Source organism: Coregonus clupeaformis, chromosome 14 (assembly GCF_020615455.1).
Source record: "Coregonus clupeaformis isolate EN_2021a chromosome 14, ASM2061545v1, whole genome shotgun sequence".
NCBI lineage: Eukaryota > Metazoa > Chordata > Actinopteri > Salmoniformes > Salmonidae > Coregonus > Coregonus clupeaformis.
Genome location: NC_059205.1, coordinates 19,298,870 through 19,325,636, shown reverse-complemented (window position 1 = coordinate 19,325,636; position 26,767 = coordinate 19,298,870). Strand labels below are relative to the sequence as shown.

The 26,767-nt window shown below is 43.4% G+C and overlaps 1 protein-coding gene across 1 annotated transcript; it reads right to left on the bottom strand.

Moving 5' to 3' along the window:
- Positions 1-81: 81 nt before the first annotated feature.
- Positions 82-25,588, bottom strand: LOC121581296 (cullin-3-like). Its single transcript, XM_045224738.1, has 16 exons — positions 25,318-25,588; positions 16,819-17,016; positions 15,313-15,426; positions 14,292-14,452; positions 13,589-13,703; positions 12,870-13,098; positions 7,988-8,133; positions 7,488-7,664; positions 7,054-7,224; positions 5,560-5,667; positions 5,141-5,265; positions 4,887-4,983; positions 4,609-4,743; positions 4,152-4,338; positions 3,748-3,893; positions 82-650 (listed from the first exon to the last, which is right to left on the bottom strand). Exons 1-16 carry the CDS (start codon positions 25,375-25,377, stop codon positions 519-521), a joined length of 2,301 nt encoding a protein of 766 aa, XP_045080673.1. The 5' UTR covers positions 25,378-25,588; the 3' UTR covers positions 82-518.
- Positions 25,589-26,767: the final 1,179 nt, after the last annotated feature.

The following is a 26,767-nucleotide window of genomic DNA, read 5'->3' as shown; positions in this document are numbered from 1 at the left end:
TGTAGCTAGTGTTAGCCTGAAGGATCAGCATAAAATTACCATGTTTCAAAGTGGGTAATAAATAAAGCCTCAATATTCAATATTTTTATTTATTTTTGTAGCAATCCACATTTGCCATTTTGTTTTTTTAATATTTCATTTTCTCATTTTTATACAGTATTGAAAACAAAAACAAAAATAATGTGGTGCATTCACATCTTTCCCAAGGGATTCTTTTTAAGGTTGATCTCTACAAGGGTAAAACGGTGAAAAGCTTGAAGCTGGAATCCATACATGTTGAAGTTCTCACCGGGAGTAAGAACAAGAGTAGTGGGCCTGATTTAAAATCATCTACAACGCTTCATGGATTTTGTTTGTTGTAATCTTTTTGCCATTTACTTCTGGATTTTATTTTTAGTAAAGGGAGGAGTCAGCTTCCCAGCATTTATCTTTTAAAACAAACTTCCCAGTCCATGCGAACAGTCCAAAAAACACCCCTCCATCCATCTCTCCTCATCCACAACGCTCCTCTCCTCCACTTATGCAACGTAGGTGTAGACTTTTCGGTCCTCGGGCGTCCGTGCCAAGTATTCTCTCTCTATAAGTCCTTCAATGCGCTTCTTAATGACCACGGGGCTGGGGAGGAACCGGGCCCGCAGCTGCTGGGTTACCTGGGGAGAGAGGAAGTACAATAACACTACTAGACTCTACACTATTGTTTCTCTGGTTCAAAAGGTTGTGCTGAAATGTCCCATACTGTAATATGTGCTGAAATATCAAGCACTGAAATATCATGTGCTGAAATATCCAACTTCTGAGGAATTAGAAATCACAACATGATTGGTGAAAGAACAGCACAGAGATTATAGCTGGTACTCGTGTTCAACGTTAAAAGAGTCGCCTCAAAGTACTCACTGAAATACTTACAGACAGGAATAAAGAACTCTGGGAAGAAGAAAGGCGGATGTGTATGTTTCATGATTAACTACTCATGGTGTGATTGTGATAACATACAGAAACTCAAGTCCTTTTGTTCACCCGACCTAGAATACCTCAATCAATGGCCGACCGTATTAACTCCCAAGAGAATTCTCTTCGGTTATAGTCATAGCCGTGTATATTCCCCCTCAAGCCAATACCACGACGGCCCTCAAGGGCCTGCACTGGACTTTATGCAAACTCAAAACCACATATCCTGAGGCCGCATTTATTGTAGCTGGGCATTTTAACAATGCAAATGAGAAAAACGCTACCGAAATTCTACCAACACATTGACTGTAGCACTTGCTCTGAGAAAACAGACCACTGCTACTCAGCTTTTCGAAATGCCTACAAGGCCCTCCCCCGCACCTCCCTTCGGGAAATCTGATCACGACTACATTTTGCTCCTATCTTCCTGTAGGCAGAAACTCAAACAGGAAGTACCCGTGCAAAGGACGATTCAACGCTGGTCTGAACAATCGGACTCCATGCTTCAAGATTGTTTTGATCACGCGGACTGGGATATGTTCTGGGTAGCCTCAGAATAACTTCGACGTATACACGGATACGGTGACTGAGTTCATCAGGAAGTGTATCGGAGATGTTATACCCACTGTGACTATTAAAACCTACCCAAACCACAACCAGTGGGTAGATGGCAGCATTCGCGTAAAACTGAAAGCGCGAACCACCGCATTCAACCATGGCAAGGTGACTGGGAATATGGCTCAGACACGAGACGTATGTGGCAGGGTCTACAGACAATCACAGACTACAAAGGGAAAACCAGCCACGTCGCGGACACCGACGTCTTGCTGCCAGACAAGCTAAACACCTTCTTCGCCCGCTTTGAAGATAACACCGTGCCACCGACGTGGCACGCTACCAAGGACTGTGGGCTCTCCTTCTCCGTGGTCGACGTGAGTAAGACCTTTAAGCGTGTTAACCCTCGCAAGGCTGCCGGCCCAGACAGCATCCCTAGCCGTGTCCTCAGAGCATGACCAGACCAGCTGGCTGGAGTGTTTATGGACATATTCAATCTCCCCCTATCCCAGTCTGCTGTCCCCACTTGCTTCAAGATGTCCACCATTGTTCCTGTACCCAAGAGAGCAAAGGTAAATGAACTAAATGACTACCGCCCCATAGCACTCACTTCCGTCATCATGAAGTGCTTTGAGAGGCTAGTTAAGGATCATATCACCTCCACCTTACACCCTAGACCCACATCAATTTGCTTACCGCCCCAATAAATCCACAGACGATGCAATTGCACTGCACACTGCCCTATCCCATCTGGACAAGAGGAATACCTATGTAAGAATGCTGTTCATTGACTATAGCTCAGTATTCAACACCATAGTACCCTCCAAGCTCATCATTAAGCTCAGGGCCCTGTGTCTGAATCCCGCCCTGTGCAACTGGCTCCTGGACTTCCTGACGGGCCTCCCCCAGGTGGTGAAGGTAGGAAACAACACCTCCACTTCGCTGATCCTCAACACAGGGGCCCCACAAGGGTGCATGCTCAGCCCCCTCCTGTACTCCCTGTTCACCCATGACTGTGTGGCCACGCACGCCTCCAACTCAATCATCAAGTTTGAAGACGACACAACAGTAGTAGGCCTGATTACCAACAATGACGAGACAGCTTACAGGGAGGAGGTGAGGGCCCTGGGAGTGTGGTGGCAGGAAAACAACAACAACCACCCAAATCACTGCCTGTTCACCCCGCTATCATCCAGAAGACGAGGTCAGTACAGGGGCATCAAAGCTGGGACCGAGAGACTGAAAAACAGCTTCCATCTCAAGGCCATCGACTGTTAAAATAGCCATCACTAGGCGGCTTCCACCCGGTTACGTAACCCTGCACCTTAGAGGCTGCTGCCCTATATAACATAGACTTGGAATCACTGGTCACTTTAATAATGGAACACTAGTGACATATTGTTGCTGTATTTTAGTCTATGCCACTCCGACATTGCTCTTCCTAATATTTATATATTTCTTAATTCCATTCTTTCACTTTTAGATTTGTGTGTATTGTGAATTGTTAGATATTACTGCACTGTTGGAGCTAGCAACAAAAGCATTTCACTACACCAACAATAACATCTGCTAAATACAGTACCAGTCAAACGTTTGGACGCCTACTCATTCCAGGGTTTTTCTTTATTTTTACTATTTTCTACATTGTAGAATAATAGTGAAGACATCAAAACTACGAAATAACACCTATGGAATCATGTAGTAACCAAAAAAGTGTTAAACAAATCAAAATATATTTTATATTTGAGAGTAGTAGCCACCCTTTGCCTTGATGACAGCTTTACACACTCTTGGCATTCTCTCAACCAGCTTCATGAGGTAGTCACCTGGAATGCATTTCAATTAACAGGTGTGCCTTGTTAAAAGTTAATTTGTGGAATGTCTTTCCTTCTTAATGCGTTTGAGCCAATCAGTTGAGCTAGTAGAGCTAAAGGCAAAGAGAGTTCTCTGCAGACCCTGAGGGACGGTTTTCCCAAAACAGATTAAGCCTAATCCGGGACTAAACATTTAATGGATATTCTCCATTGAGCTAGTTTTTTAGTCCAGAAAGTTAAGACAGTTAAGACCACACCCACCTCTGCTACCAAAATGCTAAGACCTTTGTTCTTAGTTTAAATTTGTGTTGCTGTTGATGTCTATTAGTGTTCTGTATTTCGTCATGTTCTATGTTTTGTGAGGAGCCCAGGAAGAGTAGCTGCTGTTTATTCAGCTAATGTGGATCAAAATAAAAATCACCACACCCACCTCTGCTACCAGGACGTTGTGCTGCATCTTCTTCCTGGACTTCATGATGCGGACGATGGCCGCTTCAATTTCGTGCTTCCTGTCGTCGTCTACCTTCTGCCGCGTCTCTTTTCTCTCAGGGTCAGACTCCCCCTGCTTAGCAGCGACTGGAGGGAGGGAGGGAAAGACAACATGTTCAGTATAGGTCATCAGGGAAAAGTCAAAGGTCAACATGCCCAGAGGTTAAATGAGGAATAGCTAAGAAGTTGAGCCTAACTGCAGGCAAAAAAGCCTTTAGCTCCCCAAACCAGAGTGGGAGACCAATGTGATACGGCCGGGTAGTTTTCAGTTTAAGAAATTCAATCTCATTAGAATAAGAGACCGACAGAATATGGATTAACATCTAAGGCCCAGACTACACACACCTGTCTGTATTTTGACTCTGTGCAGCTTTGAGGTAAACTGATCGTTGACTGTAAACACATGGCCGTTCTCGATCTCCTTGGACTTGGGCTCCTTGGTGAGGACGCGCTGGGTTGGCTTCCCGCATGCCAGCGACTGCAGCGCTCGCACCAGCTCCCTCTCCGGGATGTCTGTCTCCTGCTGGATCTCCTACAGTGGAGAAGGGAGGGAGGGGGAGAAGAGGAGAAGGAGAGAGGGGGAGCAGAAGAGAGAAAGGGGGAGGATGATAGAGAATCCAGGATTAGAGAAAGAAGGAGAAATAAAGGGAAGCAGAGAGTGCAGTAGAAAAGATGGGAGAGGAGAGGGTGAAAGGGAGAAGAAATAGAAGATTGCATTTTTCTGCTTCCCACCTTTATCTGTGATTTCTAACACTTCCATGTGATTGAGACTGACAAGCCTATACAAGTGTCTGGCTCTTACCTCGAAGGTGGACTTTTCTCTGTTGTTGAAGAGCATGAGGATGGTCATCTGGAAAGTAGAGACCTGCAGTATGTGTTTCCTGGTGTTAGAGCCTGTCACCTGTGCTCCTCCCACTCCTACCTCCGAACCATCCTCCTGTAGCGGTAGAGAGGAAAGAGACAAAGAGAAAGTGAGACAGGGTAATAAAAGTTAACTGACATTTTACAGTTTAGGAAAGCTACAATTCATGTTATTCTGAGTAGCCCCTCCATCCATTTGTGGCAGGCAGGGCCCTTTACCTTCTTGATTGGGCCGTGAAAGGTGGCGTTGAGGTCTGCTGAGCCCATGTGGTGCTGCAGTGTCAACTGTCTGCCGCTGTGTTTGGCCAAGTAGAACCTGCAGGGTGAGGTAAATAACTGGTTACAAACTATACTTTTCATCAACCAAGGTATTGGTTTACCTAGTAGTTGCATTAAAGGTGCCTGTAATGCAGTTTATTGTTTTGTTGTAATTGAAGGTGGAAAAACAACAGCAAAAAGAGAATGAATCCTACCTTCTAAAGACCTCGAAGGCGTGTCTGGGGGAGGGGGGGATGGTGCACTTGGGTGTGGCCGACTGTGTGGGCCAATAGCCAGTAGTGAGTACTCTTACGGTGAGGTCGACGCCCCCTAGACACACCTGTTGGAAATAGCAGACACACGGTCACAAAATGAAAAGGAGAACCAAGACACAAAAGGAGTCCAGGACTGAATTTATTAAACATAAACTGGAGAACATCAGACATGTTTTATATCAATGTCAGTCTTTCGTTTATGATGTAAATAGGAATTGTATGCATCATATCTTAAACCCGTGACCTGTAAGGTGTGTTTTTGCGTGACGCCTATGTACTATCAGGTGTGAGTGTTGAGAATGTGTCCTATTAGGTGTGTGTTGTGAGTGGAAAGGTATAGTATTGTAACACTGTCTTACCCCCGTGGACTGTAGGTGTTGTCTGAACTCGTCCATGGTGGTGTTGGAGATGCTCATGTCTCTGAACATCCCTTCCAGTTTAGAGGTGAACTGACAGCCACACTCGGTCTGCACAGAGGAGAGACAACACAGCATACTAAGTCATACTGGTTCAGGGATGGGATCAGGTCAAACATCTACAAGTTTTGCTACGATAAAGATGTAAGAACATCCTAAATTCCTGATTAATAATAAAAAGTAACAATGTAATTGAAGGGGGGCTGAACACACCGATTCAACGTTTTTCTGCTGCTCATTAAGAAAAACGAGATTTGGGTCTTGGGGATGTGGTTCGATGTGGGTGTGTTATGTTTGCATAGCGTACCCTGGCAGTTACTGGTGTTTGTCCCTCTTGAGACACCGTAGCAACAACATAGCCACGATCACTTCCTCAAAATAGTCCGAATTGATCTAAGATAAATCAAGAAATCTGTAATAAATTGACGTTTTTGCAGATGTCTTAGTCAAGCAATTTTACATCTAGCTAAGGTGTTTGGTGCAGAATTTCAAGTAAAAAAATGTGCATGTCAGTGCACTGCAGACAGTACGAGTATCGAGTCTCAACTTCATTAGCAAGTTGTCAAACTATCGTAAATAAAGCACAAGCTACACGCTGTTTGTCAGTGCCCAAAATCGCTAGCTAAGTTTCATCCCTGTGTTTGTCAATGGTAGTAGCTAGCCGGCACATCGAGCAGGCAGGCCACAGACAAATCAGTTCATCAAGTCACTGGCGGGTGGCGATGGGTGTGCTTTGGTGCTGTGTAGTTCTTTACAACTTTCTCACTATCCATTACCAGAGTGTGCGTCTGTCTGACATAGCGAATCATGTTACAAAACTGCTCGAGGAGGGACAAGATGCTCACGAATGGGTTTAGAATGTTGGAATACATGCGCATCGTCTCAATTCAAATTTTCCCAAAACAGTGGCAGACTCGAGTCATCACTATCAAACATCAGCAAAATGGCCACTCCATAAAGGGCTTAGAGCCAAATGTTCTTTCAACATAACATTGGCGACGTCTTGTCTTATGTAAACAAGTCAGAGTCGCTGGATAATGGAAAGGTCCGTCTCCCCATCTGGAGGTTCTGGGATTGGATAGAGCGCAATCAGCGCAGCTGTTTATCTGTGCATACCATCTTGTGTTCGTGGGCAAGGTGGTAATCCAAACCCAGCCCTTATGTATGTGGTGGTGACCTTAGTTACACAAATCTAACAAAAACTCAGTTTTGGAATATGCTGACTTTATGACCAAAATTATCCTACTTACCCTTCTTAGTCAATTTTAGCACTGGAATAAATGTTTGACTAATATCGATGCCACATACGCCATTTTCAACCAGAGAAGTTGGATTTTGCATTCAGTTGCTCTTTAAAATCAAATGCATTAATACAAAATCAATTGGATCGAAAATGTCAACGTAATTGACAGCAGACCTGATTCGCCCTCTCCTCACCTTCAGCTTGGAGATCATATTCTTCTCGGAGTCGTCAGAGACACTCTTGTTGGTGAGCAGCCTCCGGGCCAGGTGCTGTTTGTAGTACCTCTCAAACACATCCTTCTCCTGCATGAACCTGAAGAGCACCATGGCCTTGTCCAGGATGGACTCCACCTCCTGCTCCGTCAGCTGGAGATCATGCCAAAAACAGAGAGTTAGGATATGTTTGAATAGTCTTTTCCCCTTTTCAGAAAGTACAAAAGCATGTTTTTATGTTAATGATACAAAACGGATGTGTGGTAAGGCAGCAACAGGTGCACTTCATGATACCCATATAGTGCACTCCTTCTGGCCAAAGCTAGTGCACTGTGGAGAATAGGGTACCATATGAGATTATCCCATTGAAGTGTAGCAATGTAAAATTTAGAAGATTAAACACTACAATGACGTACCCCCTTGACTCCCTTCTTGAGCTTGTCGTCGATGAAGAGGGAGAGGTACTCGGGGGAGCGGGAGTTTAGGTTGAGGAAGTACTCAAAGTCTCCGGCGATTGTCTGCTTGAAGAGCCGGTCGTTGTTGAACGACTCCAGGAGGAAGCGGTCGAACCGCGTCTTCAGGTCCAACAGGCCCTATAGGAGGGGTATCAAATCCAACTTTATTTAAAGTGCATTTAAAAATCACAGCACACTTTACAATAACATATACTATTAGAGTCGAAGTGGTTTACATGTCAACTCTTGGGGATGCCCTAAAAAGAGTGGTCTGGAACATTAGCTTCAATGCTTATGGGGGTAGTTACTCACGTTATTATTTCAAACAATTTAGATTTTAGACTTTTTAGTCCTTACGTTTTCCTGGTCAGGAAATACTCAGTACCCTGATTCGTTATGGGTATGTTTTGAATTTCAAAATGCCGGACAATCTTTGATTTTTTAGATTAGCCCCAGCGTACCTGGATGTAGTCGACAGGGTTCTTGCCCTCTCCCTCCTCTGACACCAGAGCCTTGCCCTGTTCCCTCAGGTAGGAGCTCATACACTCACACATAGTCTTCAGGCCGTTAGGCACACGGCTGAACAGCTTGTACATGCAGCCCAGGTCTGGAGAAGTAGAGAGGGAGGGAGAGGAAGAGAGAGATGGGTTATGAAGGAAATTCAAAGAACTACACTCAGAATTGCAATGATACATTACATTGTTTAAGCACTGTCAAATATGCACTGTTTGTCGGTCTAACTCTGTGTCTGGCTTTGCCACGGTTACAGAGTTAATTTGTCAGGTGAGCATGCAGAGCTGAAGAAATACATTTGAAGCAAATTGAACTGAACCTGTAAATGCCTGAGTGAGTGAGAACTTATTTATCAAGAGTGTTTGATAGAGTCAACTTGTACCAGATCATGTTCAATATTAAACAAACACTATCTTTTTAATATAGGCCTACTAGAAACCAGATAGGCTGATAGAGAGAGTGTTTTAACACTGGCAACAGCAACAAACCCACTTCACCTTCCTGGGCTGACTGGTTTCAAATATTATACTCCAAAGCCTTTTGCACTATGACCCCTATTAATGCTTTCGGATGCATTTTGTGACCCACCAGGTAACATAACCAATGCTTCAAGCTTGGAAAGTTTTAAGCCATGACCCTCAAAAAAGTATTATGGACAGGTCTGGAGACCAATTGATTAACTCTGAATAATAGTGTTGTCATGATACCAAGATTTTACTAACGATATGATATCAGGCCAAGTATCACGATACCGATATTCACACCTCTACTCAATACAAATGTATTTATAAAGTCCTTTTTACATCAGCAGATGTCACAAAGTGCTTAAATAAAAACCCAGCCTAAAACCCCAAACAGCAAAGCAATGCAGATGAAGGAAAAACTTCCTAGAAAGGCAGGAACCTAGAAAGAAACCTAGAGAGGAACCAGGCTCTGAGGGGTGGCCAGTCCTCTTCTGGCTGTGTCAGGTGGAGATAAGAGTACATGGCCATTAAGGCCAGATCGTATACAACACATATTGAATTAGCTTCACACTATAATAGAATACTGCATAGAATGGCTGATTTGCTCATATTTGCAAAGGCCTACCTGTGATTTGGCTGGAGGAATGGGAGGAAGGAATATACATGCATAACGATCTGCATGTCATTGTGACAGTAAGGGGGAAAACACTGGATGAAACCTTTACTTTTCAGTTAACACAGACAGACCTTCTCCCTCCGTCCTTCCCTCACACCAGTGTTTCCTCTGGAAAAAATTTTTTTAGCAGTGGGGGAAAAGGTCGTGTAGGGGAGGCTGAATTTGGTTTCCCTCCACCCTATTTTGGGGCTATTTGATTTAATTTTAAAGACCCCTTAAGGTATCAAAAATATATATATAAAAAATTTGGCATTACTGCTATTAGCCCATAGAAATGCATTGAATAACAGATTCACTACATGGAACAATCAAACTAAAACATCAAAAGAAAGTTTGTTCTGAAGTGTCTGTCCAATATCTGAGACATAAGAAAGATTAGGAAACTATATATAAATAAATAAAAAAGGACATTTATTTATCCCCTTATTTTAGGCACTACACTATCTCCATATATACTTCCATTCGTTTTTTAAACTGGTACTGAGGACCTTCAGACAAGTCTTGTGAGCGTCATAGAGCAACCGGCATGTACGCGTCCAACCGGCATGTACGTGTTCGTTAGAGACTCACCTTTCCACTGAGTGGTCATAATAGTTTTGTAGGCCAAACTGTTCGGACGCTTTAGAAGTTTTCTTGAGAAGACCAATTTTTCGGGATGTCTCATGGTCTTACAAACACCGCTCTAGCTCTGCCACCTTTCGCCGCAGATGCGGAAGGGCGATATCGGCGGATTCAGTGGATTGAGACGCAGCCCATGCAAAAAACAGATCTCTAGTTTAAACAGACAGAAATGGATGGGGATTTTTGTATTATGTTAATTAGATTTCCGGGGCCGCGGAAATTGTAGGAGAAGGGTTCAAAATGGACATTCTACTCCAAAACGAATGAAAATAAAGTTGACATGTAAAATATAATTTCCACCTCCAGAAATGAGCCCAATAACATATTGGTAAAATTATTTGTTACAATTATTTTAACATATAGGCCCATGCATATAGCCGATGCATGGTCTATATTATCAGGTATGCTATTAACAATAAGCATGATCACCTGTAGCCCAACTGACGCAGCATATTGGCTATAAATAAATAGGCTGAACAATGGGTTTTCCTATCTGCATTTACCCTATTTGGCTAATCATTAGCTAAATCCCAAATGTGATCTTTTAACTAGTTAGCATCGTATTGATAAATGTTCGGTCCCAAAAAGTGTGCATAAACACAGTGAATATATGTAGGCCTACCTGATAGGGTAAAACACCCCCTGCCTGCGCTTCTCACAGAAACCACTTAATGTAACCCCACCAACACTTTCCCTGGTTGCCACCACTCTTGCTCAACTAAAAAAGTAATCTGTCTCGGTCATTGACCGTGTTACATTTAGCCCCACTCTCCCCTATGAACTCACAGAGAACTGCGGAGTGGTAACGTGCTTAATCATGCCGCTACTAAAAACTTGGTTTAAAATGGTGCAGATTATCCTCTTTTTAACAAAGGCCATTAAAACTGCTGTTTTCCCCGCCATGTCAGAATGCATGTTTCCCTCCCTATGGCGCTCGCAACTTGAATGCGCCTCGAGAGGAATATTTATCTCGCATAGAACAAACAAGCCAACTAGGTAAATAGATGAACTATTCTACTATGGGCTTGTCAGATTTTTCTATTTATAACTTGTTTTGTTTGCAAATAAAAAGCAAATGTCGACTTTATTTAAAGTGGAATTAAAAATCACAGCACGCTTTACAATAACATATACACAGATCCTATTGGAGTCAAAGTGGTTTACATGTCAACTCTTGGGGATGCCCTAAAAAGAGTGGTCTGGAACATTAGCTTCAATGCTTATGGGGGTAGTTACCCATGTTACTATTTCAAACGCCTTCGATTTTAGACTTTTAGTCCTTACTTTTTCCTGGTCAGGAAATACCCATAACAAATCAGGGTACTGAGTATGTTTTGAAAATCAAAATGCCTTAAATAGATAAACTATTCTACTATGGGGATGTCTGATTTTTCTATTCATTACTCGTTTTGTTTGCAAAGGAAAAGCAAAATGTGGACTGTTCTAGCATCTTCAAAGTGCGACTGCAGAAACATTTTTGGGGCGTGGCGGCAATGATTTTGCTGTGGCGCAGCGCCACAGCTAAATTACTGCAGTGGAAACACTGCCTCACACACTGTCTTTCTATCTCTCAAACACACCACTCTCGCTCTCCTACAAGCACATACACTACTCCCAACTTTAAAAACGTTAGGCACCAAACACAATTGTTTAGGCTTACATTAGGCCTATATGAATCCTACCTTTGAAGCACATCTCATGAGTAGCAGACCCTTTTCCTTTCTTCCTGTGCCAATCAAATTTGCCTAGACCTACTGTCAAGCTAGCAGCTTTTTAGCTAGCTATGGAACATGACTGAGCATTGTTGTTTGTTATCAAACCAATAATTAGCGACCCGAGATTAGTTTAAAACGGCCCGAGACGTGGTTTGTTAAATTATATCAAATCCATGCCAAATCATGCAGGAAGATAAAAGGTAGCTTCGGTAATATGTATTTATTTTTTTTACGTTTGCCCTAGAGACATGTTTTATTTTCTGTAAAGATGCAAGCATGCCGGTCACGAAGCTGTGCTCCATGTTCCTCTCTGTCACTCAGAGGATGACGGACAGCAAACGTGCAATTGCAAAGCCTACTCAGACTGCCTCCTGAGTGGCGCAGTGGTCTAACAGTGTTAGCTGTGCCACTAGAGATCCTGGTTCAAATCCAGGCTCTGTCGTAGCCGGCCGCGACCGGGAGACCCATGGGGCGGCGCACAATTGGCCCAGCGTCGTCCAGGGTAGGGGAGGGAATGGCCGGCAGGGATGTAGCTCAGTTGATAGAGCATGGCGTTTGAAACGCCAGGGTTGTGGGTTTGATTCCCACGGGGGGCCAGTATGAAAAATACAAAAAATTATGTATGCACTCACTAACTGTAAGTCGCTCTGGATAAGAGCGTCTGCTAAATGACTAAAATGTAATGTAAAATGCTCTTGTTTATACCAGGCGATGACTTTGGTCACTCTGCGCACTCCTCCAATGTAGAACATTCACAAATGTAACGCCAGAAGACTCATCAGGGTCTGCATCCCGTTCGCCATCACGGCTAAATTATATTTAAAAAACTGCTGGAGGAATAGATGCGCAGGAAGAGCGGACTGAGAAGCAGATGAGTGAGGGCGGAAGGGGATGCGGCTAGTGGATCACAGCTACTACAAGTGAAAGTGAAGTGGACGTAATTGGACTGGCGCATACAAGAGACTAGTTGCTAAAAAATTGGTATCATGACGTTTCGGTACCGTGATACCGGTATACCGTGCAATACTATTGGATAACATGCCCATGTCCTGACTCAATCTTTTAGAATTAAGATCACCCTCAGCCCAGGGTCCATATTCACAAAGTCTCAGAGTAGCAATGCTGATATAGGATACATTTTCACTTTTAGATCATAATGAATAAGATGATATTGACAGGAGAAACTGATCCAGATCAGCAGTTCTACATTGAGACGCTTTTTGCAAATGGGCCCAGGTCTCCAGAAATATTTCACCACACACGTAAAGTTCTCATTAGTCTGGATTATAACGCAATTCAATCTTAATCCATCTTAATCTGATGCCTGTAAAACAAGCACATTTTCCTTGTTTACCTTCCGTCTTGCCGTTCTTGAGCATGTGGACCAGGCCAGAGTTCTCCATCTCCACGATGGTCTTCATGTGTTTGGAGATGAGCTCCCGCTCAACCACCTTGACGATGGGCTCCTCCGTGGATTTATCCAGGCAGTGCAACACCCGCTCTATCTCCTCGTTGATCCTGGCCTCCACCTTCTTAATGTACACACTGGCACTGTTCTCCGCTAGGAACTTCTGGCTCTCCATCTAAAGAGGGGATAGATTAGCAGAGCATGTTTGAGGATCATGTTGTTGGGGTTATTCAGCCACTCTTAGAAGACAGAATGGAAGTTGAAACTTATGTGATCAGGGCAACATAGAAAAGCAGGAAAATCTGAGTTTTTACAAGGGAATAGGGCAGTTCCAACATGAATCCCAGATAAATGTCAGAAAAGAAGGAAATCATCTCCCAGGCTATCAAAATGACTAAGCCCGCAAAAAAATGTAGTCAGTGTGAAAAGGAAGCATCATTAGGCCATCAAGATTTGCATGACCAAAAACAAAGATGTCACACCTAAATGTTGGAAAATTGCTATTTAGGGTGAGGATAGTGGGAAGCGCTACTGCCTTAATGCATCTTAACGTTTTGCAATAGCTTGGTTAAGTTGTTTTCTTTTAGCATCCATAACCAACAATCTCAGCAGATTTGTCCAATCACAAAAATATAAAATAAAAAGTGACATGTTGCCCAACCTACCTGGAAGAATTCTGCAGACATTTCTAAGAAGGGGGCCTCAAAGTCTTCCTCGTACACAGTCCTGCCCTCCAGGCCGAGAATCATCAGCATCTGACAGGCGTTCCTGATCGCTCCCCTGTACATGCGCACAAAAAGAATATGTTTTAACGCAACCACATGAATAAAAACCATATGGTAAGGATTTTGAGTTTTATGACTCCTTACACAACCACAGATTCTTCAAAAGAGATCACATTGACAACAACCACAGAGTAAAAACCATATGCCAGAGTGGTCATGGTGTGGGTATTGATGTATTAGGCTCGGCTGTGTATCTCCCAAGTTGAGAGCATACAAACAAGGTCAGTGCTCTGTGAATAGGTTATGCTACCGCCCTTATCATAGGCCTACATACTAAACAGCCAAAGAAACATACGGAGCCATTTTAAAGCATAAACCTTACATCACACAGCCAGCCATTGTCACCCAGCACATGACCTTCATACACCAGCCTCACCAAATAGCCACTACCTGGTAAACAGTAGCAGGACCTGTATTCACAAAGCATTGAGTATGAGTGCTGATCTAGGATCAGGTCCCCCCCGTCTTACTCAATATAATCTGTAAGGCAAAACTGATCCTAGATCAGCACTCATACTCGGACAATTTGTGAATAGAGAGCCAGGTCTTTCTTTTGTTAGACATATCCCAGAACAGTCCTTACCTATCCACCACCTCTCCCTTCCTCTCCCGTGCGATCATGTCCAGCAGGGTCTGGCGGAGGTGGTCTCGGATGCAGCCGTAGCGCACCACCTGGTCTCTGAAGATGATCAGGCCCAGGTTGTACACGTTCTCCACGTTGTTCTGCTGTACGTACACCCGGTCCTGGAGTGGAGTAGAACACAGAGATCAGTTAGAATAGAACACATTTGAATATTTTGTCCTCCAAGGAGCAAATTATTTTCAGTTACGTAGAGCTTACTTTACGCAAATGAAAAGTTCATGCAGGGGTAAGGGGGAGAGATGAAGGAATCAGCAGAATGTCTTATTTTCGGCGTTGAAAAGCCATATATGATACTGGATAGGCAGGTCAGCTTGGTCAGACTAACCAATACAAATCTATACTCGTCTGTATACATGAGAGAAAGAGAAACAAAATAATTCCCTTAGAGAACTCTGCAGTCTCAATTGCGGCTGTGTCATTGCGGCTCATGTCCCTCCACCTCCAAGGCGCGTGCGCTCTCACACAGTAAACACACACACCCACCCACCCATCCACACGGCCTTACTGCTACAGTAAATGAAGCAGAATTCTCAAACTGGATAGATAAAACAACAGTAGCTCTTTGTTCTGCCCAGGGCAAACAGCTACTAGAAGGCTGAGCCTGCCCAGTCCCCGGCCACCCGCCCGTAGGTGAGGAGAGCCTGCCAGGGTCATGACCTCATAAGAGGAAACTATTATTTACACTTCAAGGAAATACTCAAGACAGCTTTCTAGAGAAGCAATAGTACTGATTAGGCCTATCTGAGGTTTTAAATATCTTCAGAATCATTCAGGACTAGAATTCAGGAATTCTGCAGATTCATTCAAATCATGCATATTTTCAAGCATATACCCGCTATACAGACTGTGGTTTTGCTTCTTGGCATGGTTGGCATGGACACTCCAATTCAGTCTCACAACAAAACGGTTGTTCTTCAATCGTTAAATAACCATTCGATAAGACAGAAAGCAGGCCACCTACCATGTACATGAGGATGTCTCTGATCATGACCATTGCAGTCTGGTGATCGTTCCACGCTTGATTCAATGTCTGCAGAAAGTTATTGTTTAATGAGTTGAGGACATCTTCCCGTACCTGTGGAAAGACATAAGTATTGATAACGACAGAAGCTATATCTTTGCTGAGACTATGTTGAAGTTGCCTGTAGACACTGATCTAAAGTCCATTTTTGAGTTTCCACCATAATGGTAAAGGTTAGGATTGAAGGTGGATGAACTTATCCTAGATCTGTGCCTATGGGCAACTTCTACCCTGGGCTCTGTGTTGGCACAGCTGGGGACTGACAACATGTGGACACACAGGTAATGACCCCAGCTATCTGGCTGTATGCTAAATGTTATATTCATGAGAGGAGGCGACGCTAAATGCAAAATTCCAATGCAACCAGCGGGTGGTTCATACTTGGATGGATGCAAAACAAGGTGCATAGGAATTAGCCCCCCAGACAGAATACAATGCTACAGCTATACTAATGGATCAAGAGAGAGTTTGATCAAGTTTGTCTGTTTGGTTTCGAGTGTGGTCAGTTCTCATGTAGGCTATATGGCTCTGATCCATCATCCATCTATCTTTTATTCGATCAGGGGATTGTTTCGCTGTACTTAATTTGCTAACTGGATTGCACTGTGGTGTGTGTACAGGCTCACCACTGATTTTGCATATCAAATTGTGTGCTTTAAAAAGGGTGAACATTACAAGTACTACCAGGAGTTTCTCGACCACATGACCTGAACAGGAAAAATACTGAGCCCTAGTATTTGTCAGGTCACGTAACCAGGAAAAACACTGGGCCTAATTCGCTAGGAAAGTGACCACCCTCTTCCGCTTTACTTCCGTATCAAGTCCCATACTGTTTTGAATGGGATTCAAGATTGTATAATCAAATTCATGAAAACACAGTCATTTAAAGGGAGACTTTGGGATTTTGGCAATCTACTTCCCCAGAGTCAGATGAACTTGTGGATACCATTTTTGTGTCAAGTAAGAAGGAAGTTAGAGGTAGTTTTGCGAGCCAACGCTAACTAGCGTTAGCACAATGACTAAGTATATGGGTATCTGCTAGAGTGCTAGCAGATACCCATAGACTTCCTGTCATTGCGCTAACGCTAGTTAGCAATTGCCCTAGCGTTAGTTAGCAACATCCTTCAAACTGTATGCAGAGACATAAAAATGGCATCCACGAGTTCATCTGACTCTGGGGAAGTAGATAAAGGGCAAAATCCCGAAGTATCCCTTTAAGATATACAAATTATATTCCTGTTTGTGGATTAATTTACTTCTACCAGACGCCTTTTATGAAGATCTTCAATTGTGTGCTTCAATTGCACTTGAAGACCATTCAAAATAACGAAAAAACTTGATAAGCTACATGGAGGGGGGGCGGGGGGTTACTTTCATAGCGTATTATGGGAAATGCTTTCTATAAGATAAATACAGTAGTGCATTGTGGGAAGCGTAGTCTTTTACTTTGTTGATGAGGTGCTCGGTGACGACCTCGCGCAGGCCCGTGTAGAGCTTCTCGCCGTGCTTGTGCAGCACCATGGTGTAGGCATTCCTGTAGAGCTCCTCGAAGCTCAGCCCGCTGTTGTTCTTCCTCTGGATCTCCTGGATAGCATTCTTCAGGAGGTCCCAGATGTTGTTGACATACTTCTCATCCATTGTCATCTAGGGGAGAGATAGCAGTAGGACACAATGACGGAGAAAATTATACCAGAAAAGTTCAACCCTTTTCACCTGTGTCTGTTCATTCTTACAAAGTGTTGTTTCCTCATGCTGCAAATCTGCACAGATGAGACATTTGTCAATTGTCTCATAAAAAGGTGCTCAAGTAAGACTGTGATCAACAAATCACCCACAAGATGGGCTTGCGCCTAAAACTTGATTGAGTGACAATAACAGGGGAAAAAACAAAACAGCCCATTTTGACTTCACAATGACTTAATCGTGGCAGTTGGAGCAAACCTTGTCTGGACACATTTAAAACAAACAACGCCATTCGCCTATAATTAGGGATGTCGGTGTTGCTTATTGGTAGAGAAAGAGAGTAATTAAAGGTTGTTGCAATAGAAAATCAAGTGACTAGGCTAATTGTGGTCAAAACATTTGTATTAGGCATTTTGTGTAGGTTGTGATGGTACAACACACATGAGAAGTTAAATACAAATAGCATGATGTAAGCCTAGGCGGGGGTTTTTTGTATTGGAAATTATCAATAGCAGAATGTACACAGCAGGAAGTTAAATATTTGTATGCATTAGCCTACATGAAAATTATAATAAGCTATAACATTAATGCAGCGATGCTCCATCACTACAACAAACCAGTGGAGTTGTTATGCTAGCCTGCCCGCATAAACACATAATTCAGCAGAGAATGTGTTCGGGAACAGTGTCATGTCATTAAATAGTTAGGTAGGTGCAGAAGAACTCCAGCCACAACTATACACCTACTAGAGGCTAGGGCTAGAGGTTATAACTTTGACTTCATTGTTTGTCTACCGGAGATGGCTGTTCAACTCACACTTTGACACATGAGGAGTAATGGGGGTGGGGGGGGAGACAGAAAGAGAAATAGCCTGAGTCAGAGTTTAAAAAGAGAGAGGGCCATTCCATCAAGTCATTCCTCCACACTGAGTGCCTCCCCTTCAGAAAGTAACTATATAATCCGTCCCATTATTTTTGGGCCAACAACTGAACTGAGGGGTAAACAGGATGCTCCAATAAGTGCCAAGGGGAAAAACTGCCTAAAAAGTTACCTGTTTTTCACAGCAGTCTGAGTCACAGCCTGTACAGGCATGCAAGCCCCCCCCCCACCCTCACCCTTTACCCTCAGAACAGCTTCAATTTGTCGGGGCATGGACTAAAACAAATCCTTCTTTAACCCTTCATCTACACTGAATGAAGTGGATTTAACAAGTGACATCAATAAGGGATCATAGTTTTCACTTGGTCAGTCTGTCATGGAAAGAGCAGGTGTTCTTAATGTTTTGTATACTCAGTATATGTGATTGTATACAAATGTAAGCAAGGGTTGAAATTATTATGTTGTAGTCAAACTCAGCAAAAAAAGAAACGTCCCTTTTTCAGGACCCTGTCTTTCAAAGATAATTTGTAAAAATCCAAATAACTTCACAGATCTTCATTGTAAAGGGTTTAAACACTGTTTCCCATGCTTGTTCAATGAACCATAAACAATTAATGAACATGCACCCGTGGAACGGTCGTTAAGACACTAACAGCTTACAGACGGTAGGCAATTAAGGTCACAGTTACGAAAACGTAGGCACTAAAGAAGCCTTTCTACGGACTCTGAAAAACAACAAAAGATGACCAGGGTCCCTGCTCATCTGCGTGAATGTGCCTTAGGCATGCTGCAAGGAGGCATGAAGACTGCAGATGTGGCCAGGGCAATACATTGCACTGTGAGACGCCTAAGACAGCGCTACAGGGAGACAGGACGGACAGCTGACCATCCTCGCAGTGGCAGACCACGTGTAACAACACCTGCACAGGATCAGTACATCTGAACATCACACCTGCGGGACAGGTACAGGATGGCACCAACAACTGCCCGAGTTACACCAGGAACGCACAATCCCTCCATCAGTGCTCAGACTGTCCGCAATAGGCTGAGAGAGGCTGGACTGAGGGCTTGTAGGCCTGTTGTAAGGCCTGGTCCTCACCAGACATCACCGGCAACAACGTCGCCTATGGGCACAAACCCACCGTCGCTGGACCAGACAGGACTGGAAAAAAGTGCTCTTCACTGACGAGTCGCGGTTTTGTCTCACCAGGGGTGATGGTCAGATTCAAGTTTATCGTCGAAGGAATGAGCGTTACACCGAGGCCTGTACTCTGGAGCGGGATCGATTTGGAGGTGGAGGCTCCGTCATGGTCTGGGGCGGTGTGTCACAGCATCATCGGACTGAGCTTGTTGTCATTGCAGGCAATCTCAATGCTGTGCGTTACATGGAAGACATCCTCCTCCCTCATGTGGTACCCTTCCTGCAGGCTCATCCTGACATGACCCTGCAGCATGACAATGCCACCAGCCATACTGCTCGTTCTGTGTGTGATTTCCTGCAAGACAGGAATGTCAGTGTTCTGCCATGGCCAGCGAAGAGCCCGGATCTCAATCCCATTGAGCACGTCTGGGACCTGTTGGATCAGAGGGTGAGGGCTAGGGCCATTCCCCCCAGAAATGTCCGGGAACTTGCAGGTGCCTTGGTGGAAGAGTGGGGTAACATCTCACAGCAAGAACTGGCAAATCTGGTGCAGTCCATGAAGAGGAGATGCACTGCAGTACTTAATGCAGCTGGTGGCCACACCAGATACTGACTGTTACTTTTGATTTTGACCCCCCCTTTGTTCAGGGACACATTATTCAATTTCTGTTAGTCACATGTCTGTGGAACTTGTTCAGTTTATGTCTCTGTTATTGAATCTTATGTTCATACAAATATTTACACATGTTAAGTTTGCTGAAAATAAACGCAGTTGACAGTGAGGACGTTTCTATTTTTGCTGAGTTTATATCGGTTTGGGCTAATTGCAGTCAACTTGCATTCTACAAAATTATTTGTCATTATGGTCCGGCCCCCTGACCATCCGCTGAATCTAGTTGATGATCCCTGACATAGGCCCTAGACACACACACTACACTGAAAGGAGCACTTTGGTGGGCCTACATTTGCAAGTTCTAATGTGCCAGTAATAAACTGGGGGCCAAGCAGTTGTGTAAGGTGAAAAGCTTCTCCCTACTTCTAAACTAGGCCCTATCCTCATACTCAGTTATTATTCTCAGTGGGGCTGTGGCAGGTTAGTCTGGCTAACACCTAACTCTCAAAGTCCTCCGGACTTCTGAGTCTGGAATGGCTCTTTGATGCTGTGGTCACAGCTCTCAATGTGCTTTAAGTCACGTGGCTCGCGTCAGCCAGACTAGCTGCACGTATGCAGGCAGGCAAAAACTGCATTTCCCATACCCTGGCTACATGTCCAGGTCCACACAGACTGAGTGTGTGGTCACACAAGCACTCACATGGCCACCCTGCCGCTGTTATTCCTGCAGCATTCAAGCTGTCAGAGTGTAACACTGTGTGTGTGTGCGTGTGTGTGTGTGTGTGTGTAAAGGACCGCGATAAACAGAGAGAGAGAGCGAGATATTCAGGGACTGAGATGGAGTACACTTCTGGCTAAGCCCAGGGCCCTGACTGCAATGTCATTCCTTCACACATGCAGCCAAATTCTGGCATCCAACAATGTGGGGCTCCTCTCAACAACAACAAAAAAGACTACTCCAGCACAGTTCTCCATGCTTAGCTAGTTCTGCAACATAGCAGGCCTAATTTTAAATGTCTATAAATAGTCACATCTCCAAAAAACACCTAATAAACTTTGACAAATGGGCAAAGGAAAAATACTATTTGATCACCAAATAAAAGTAAATCAATAATAGAGAACTAAACTCCACTCTAAGCAACGTTGTGTAATGCGTGTCTTGATCAACGGAAGCTGTTGACAAAAATAACCAAACCACTAGGTAATGTTAGCTAACATTAGTAGTTAGCTGTGCTCCTCGATTAGCTAACGTTAACCTTTTCAAAGTAGGCCAAGATAATTAATTGGTTCTGACGGACAACAGATTAGTGGCAGCTAGCTAGCAAGTTATATACTGTACGTTTCTGTAGCTGAATAAACAACGATTTACGATGTAGTTGAGTGGCGACTAATTTGGGCGGACAGGAGCTCCGACGTAAATTTTTTACACAGGATTTTGTGTGAGGTCGGAGCTCTAGTCCGCCCACACTAGTCGCCGCTCAACTCCATCGTAAATCATGGGGTTGAGTCGGCTACCCTCTCTGGTACCTTTAGTATTTTTTGGCTGGGTAGTTAACTAGCTAGCTGCACAGCTAAGGAACTAGCTACCTAGCCAGTCAGCTAATGGTGCATTTAAGATTTGCGCATGGGTGTCCTAGAAGTCTACAATGCGGAGTCTGGAAAAGTGGCATTTTTCTTAGGAAGGGGTACTTGTAAAATCCTGTTAGACACATCTATAATCCGCAACTCCTTGTCCATCCAGTCTGTATAATGTGCGGATATCTTTAAAGAAACTGTCTGAGCCAAACTTTTCTACAAACCGGCACCTATACACAATCCGGAAGGCCGGTCAAGGAGTTACGGATTATAGATATGCCTTCAGTAACAGGATTTTCGGAAGCATGTACCCCTCTAAAGCATTTTGCTAGTTATTTTCCAGGCTCTCCTTGAAGCCTTCTAGGACACCAACGCGTGAATGCTCTGCATCCTATATAGACCCAGTCGGTATTAGATAGAACGTTGCAGCCCCTCCCGCCTGAGGTGAAAACAACCTCTGGTTACCCCATTGGCTCACAGCAAATATTTTGCCCTTTTCAAACCTTAAATGTTTTGTCTGCTTGTTTTAGTCAATTACAAAACCACATTTAAGCAAAGTAGAACATGTTTAAAGATTACTTTTGAGCATTGCCTGCTCCCGAGTGTTCTCACTACTTAGAAAAATGTAATATTGTGAGGCTGCCCCTTTTCATGACGCTGCTAGCAGCCACATGAGTGAGTGCTAGCTACCAACCGGAACATTAAGATAGCCAAAAACAACACAGACTACACAGCTACAAGTAGTGAGTGGCGTAACAAACAGACTATACTAAACAAATGTTTTCCCACACGCACAGCTACGTGTAGCCTACTTGGACACAGTCCCCACTTCGAATAACCAGAAGCCACAGGACTCTTCTCGCAGGCTCTATTTCCCTACATGGGAGCATTGCGAACCATAGGTCTGGATTTTTGACCTGGTAACATGTACATTGAACACAGCAGCTTTACAGCATGTTTTGTTATTTCTATATAACAAAAAATAAATCTACACCTCAGATGGCTCTTTTACACTGGAGGTCAATGGGAAATAATGTTTTCCTCAATTTGTGGGTGTGGCCGAGGGAATTCCTTATTATTATGTGAGAGGAAGAGGAGAAACAAGATGGGAGAGCGTAACGAGTGACGGTGGATGCTGGTTGGAAGAGCACGCTTATTTGAAATGGAAAAGCATCGCCGTAGCTATTGATAAAGAATAACATCAAGATGCGCTCTGTGGGATGCACTGTTGAGCGCTACATCCCGAGGGGTTCGTGCTGATTGTACGGAGATTGTGACAGCCAGTTAAATGACGTCCCTTGAGAAGGTAAGAACAATATGCATTTCAGGAGAAGTGCAGTATTATCATAAGGAGACGTACACTTGGAATACGGAGGAGGAATGGAAGGAAAAAGAGAGGCAGAGGAGGTCTAAGAGAGAGAGGGAGGAAGAGGGTGATTTTGATGGTTTGTTAAAGAAGATGGTTTGTTAAAGAAGAATTGTAGAAAGTGTAAGCAGAGTGAGCTGAAGACAGGAGGAGAAACGGAAGTGAATGAGGGCGAAGTATCGGAGGTGGTAGGTGTGGTGAAGTTCTTGGAGCCCGAGGGTCAGGATAAAGATGAGTCTGGGACAGTAGGAGTGAAGTTTTTGGGAAAAGTGGAACGTTGTCTTTTGGCTGATCCATTTGTGGTTTCAGGGTGGGTGAAAACAGAGTTGGGTGCTGTGGAATCGGTGAGGGTAACCAGAAGTGGTCTTGTGATAATTGTTTGCGTTTCTGCTCGTCAGAGGGAGAAGGCGCTCCGCGTTAAACGAAAGGGGGCAAGAGATGTGAATTGTTTTGAGCTCAAGAAAAGGGCGCCATTGAAAGGAGTGATTACTGGGGTAGCAGTAAATGTAAAAGTTGACCAACTGAAAGGGAAGATTCCCGGTGTTTGTGATGCTCATTTGGTGCGACGCAGACAGGGTGGTGTGAGTGGTGAAACATAAGAGTCATTGTCTGTTCTTTTCAGTTTTGATGTTGAGTCTTTGCCCGACAAAGTGATGTTAGGATATAGAAGTTATTCTGTACAAGCTTTTGTGCCGAATACATTACGTTGTTACAGGTGTCAAGCTTATGGGCATGTGGCAGCAGTGTGTAGGAGGGAGGTTCCTAGGTGTGCAGAAGGGCATGAGACAAAGGAATGTGTAGCATTGGGGAATGTAGTGGTATGTGTTAATTGTAGGGGTACCCATGGGGCTGGGGATCAGAAATGTCCCGTGCAAGAGAGGAAGGTTGAGGTTTCCAGGGTTAGAGTAGTGCAGAAGTTGTCATATGCTGAGGCAGTGAAGAAAGTAGCGTGTAGCTCTGTTGGTAGAGCATGGCGCTTGCAATGCCAGGGTTGTGGGTTCGATTCCCACGGGGGGCCAGTATGAAAAAAAAAAGTATGCACTCACTAACTGTAAGTCGCTTTGGATAGGAGCGTCTGCTAAATGACTAAAATGTAAGATAGGTCAAGGGGGAGGGATCCTGAGAGGAGTGGTGTGAGTAGTAGATATGTACCAGTACAGAGGGATAGGCCAACAAGTGATATGTTTCAGTAAGATTAGATTTTTAGCATTTATAACAATGGTTATTAACTGTACTGCAGGGATGGAACGTAAGTCGCAGAAAATTGAAGTTGTGGTGGCAGCTGCAGAGAGGTATTTGGGTGTGCGAGACTTGACATTAGAAGAGTTACATGGTGTGTTAAGTGGTGGTGTCCCATCCTTTCAGGTTGTTGGCCAGAGATAGGACTAAATAGATTTAAATAGTGGAGTAGGGTGGTGTTATTTTTATTTTTTGTGAGTGTAGTGTTAGATGGTAGGGTATTTGTTTATTTTTTCAAGCAAAGTATAAAGGGAGTTGTACTCCAGTCTAGTAGGTGGCGGTAACGCAACATTTATTGGCTGCCAACCGCTGTAAAACCTTATCGAAGAAGAAGCAAGACGTTTACTCCACCCAAAATCTGTCCACAAAAATAACACCACAAAGTGAGAAATATTTGTATGGAGGTCAATGCAAGTGTCAAATTTGGTCAACAAAAAATTGTATTGCTCATTTGCTTTGCGAGGCTTATTTTATCTAATATAAGTTTCGTAATGGTTAGGTTGTTACGAATGCACTGATATATGTGGACGCACGTGGAATTTCAGCCCCCCCAAAAAAACTACTTTATATCACTGGTTGCACTGGACTATCTTGTCAATATAATTGATCATCTTCGGCTACGTTCATGAAACTGGTTCAAGACAACTCGGAAGTGTCCGACTTGTAAAATCTTTGTCGAAAGTTGAGGCCCGAGTTTCACACTTGGATAGTATCAGAATCAACCAATAGGAAGCTCTACCCAAATACTTATGTTAATTGTAACTCGGAGGTTCCGAGTTTCCAAGTTGTCATGAATGCAACACATCTATCCTAGCTAGCTGGCTAACTAGCTTAACAACTAACGTTAGCTATCTAACGTTGGTCAGGCTGAATGATAATCAGAACAACCTCCGCTAGCTACATATTTAAAGTGGCATTTCTCGAGTTAGCTAGTTACTAACTAGCTAGCTAAATTGATAAAGACTGGCGAACTTGGTAGCCTAGCTAGCTATGTAGCCAAGTTAACGTTAACATGGTAACCTTCTAGCTAACGTTAGATAGTTGACATTGTTAGTTAGCTTAGCTAGCCATCTAGGTAGTCAGTTAGCTACGTTCATCTGGGAACTAGTTAAGTTAGCTAGCTGGTTGACAATATGTGTAGTTACCTAACTAGTTTGTCAGCAACACTGCAAGTTAGCTAACGTAAACTAGTAACGTTAGCTAGTTCGATAGTAGTGGATATTTTCCAGTTTGCACATAGTTAACAGAACCCGATCGAATCAATGATTATCAAGCTAGCTAGCTAGCCAGCCAACGAGCGATTATGAATCAACGCAATAGGAAGCGTAGCTAGTTGTTAGCAGACAGTGAAATGTATTTGTTCAGTTAGTCTGGCCTATTTTGAGCATCAAACAGGTAGCAAGTGATATCCCCGGTACTCGCGTCTCAGCGTACCCGGCCAGTACTTACAGGAAAGGCTCTTATCCTCATCTTGGTGTCTTTCTTGACGCCGCCTTTGAGGTTGGACATGATTAGTTAGTACGTCCGTCGTCTCTACGTTAACATGAAATACTATTTCAGGCTGTAACAGGGAGGCCTTCAAATGCAAAGTGGTAAAGATCTCCCTCGACCTTCCCCTTGGGTTTGGGTCCGTCTCTCGGCGCTGTTGTTGTCACTCTTCTCTCAAATGTATCCTAGCTTCTCTTGCAGTGATGGCGGACAACAATATTCTACTGCGCAGTGCTAACGGCGCACCGAAATCACGCGAGATTAACCGTCGAAAAAATAAATTCACAAAAAGATACAGAACGTTCATCCTCCTCATTTAACAAATTGGAACTATGTCCAATTATGATAGTCTCTCACTGTAAAATATTAGATTTAACTTGTATTGAAAAGTTATGTTTGAATACAATCTAGCATTCTTTACACTCATTCGCTATTTAACTACAATACTTTATTGAGTAGTCAGTGCCCATGCACTAGGCCTGTCTACTATGATGAGATGGCCAATAGGCTACGGTCTCAATCACATGATCGATCGCCTACTATTTTGTTACGTTTAAGTAGGCTACCAGTGTGCATGGGTATGTGGCATTTACCATGCATATGGCTACATACAACAAGACACCGTGCTAATGTAAACAGGGGTATTGTGATGTTACTAGGCCTAATAGTATGACAGGGTAGGATCCCCAGTTTCTGTCCATGTTTCCCATTGGACCCTAAATCAGGGTTGGGGAGTAACTGATTACATGTAATCAAATGTTACATGTAATCCAATTACAAAAAAACTAACTATAATCAGTTACTTTACCAGCAAAAATATTGTAATCAGATTACTGATACTTTTGAAAAACGAGATGATTACTTATTGGATTACTTTTAAATTCAGAAAGGAGGTTTGCAGGGGGGAAATACATCAGAGACCACTATGATGACACACCAAGTGAGTTTGATGGATCCTTTTTGTCTTCTTCATAATGCCTCTTGGGGGAAAATAATCAAAAAGTAACTGAAAGTAATCAGATTATGTTACTGAGTTTTTGTAATCCAAAAGTTCCGTTGCCGATAACAATTTTGGACAGGTAACTAATAACTGTAACTAGTAACTGTACATTTAGAAAGTGATCTACCCAACCCTGCTCTAAATATTTGTATTTTATTTTTCAATACTTTAAATTGACCGAACGGCACCAGAACATCAAGATGAAATGTATTTAGAATTTTGTTCCAGCAATACAGTACATTAAAACTGAAAGCAGATTTACCTAGCTCGGTGGAGACCCTAGGAACCTCAAGAGTTAACCAATCCTGTGAACGGGTTAGGCAACTCAGGTGTCTATACTTCAACAGCAAAGTTAGATAAGACGGAAGTTTATGAAGTAGGGCCTTACAAACAAAAAGGGAGTAATGTCTC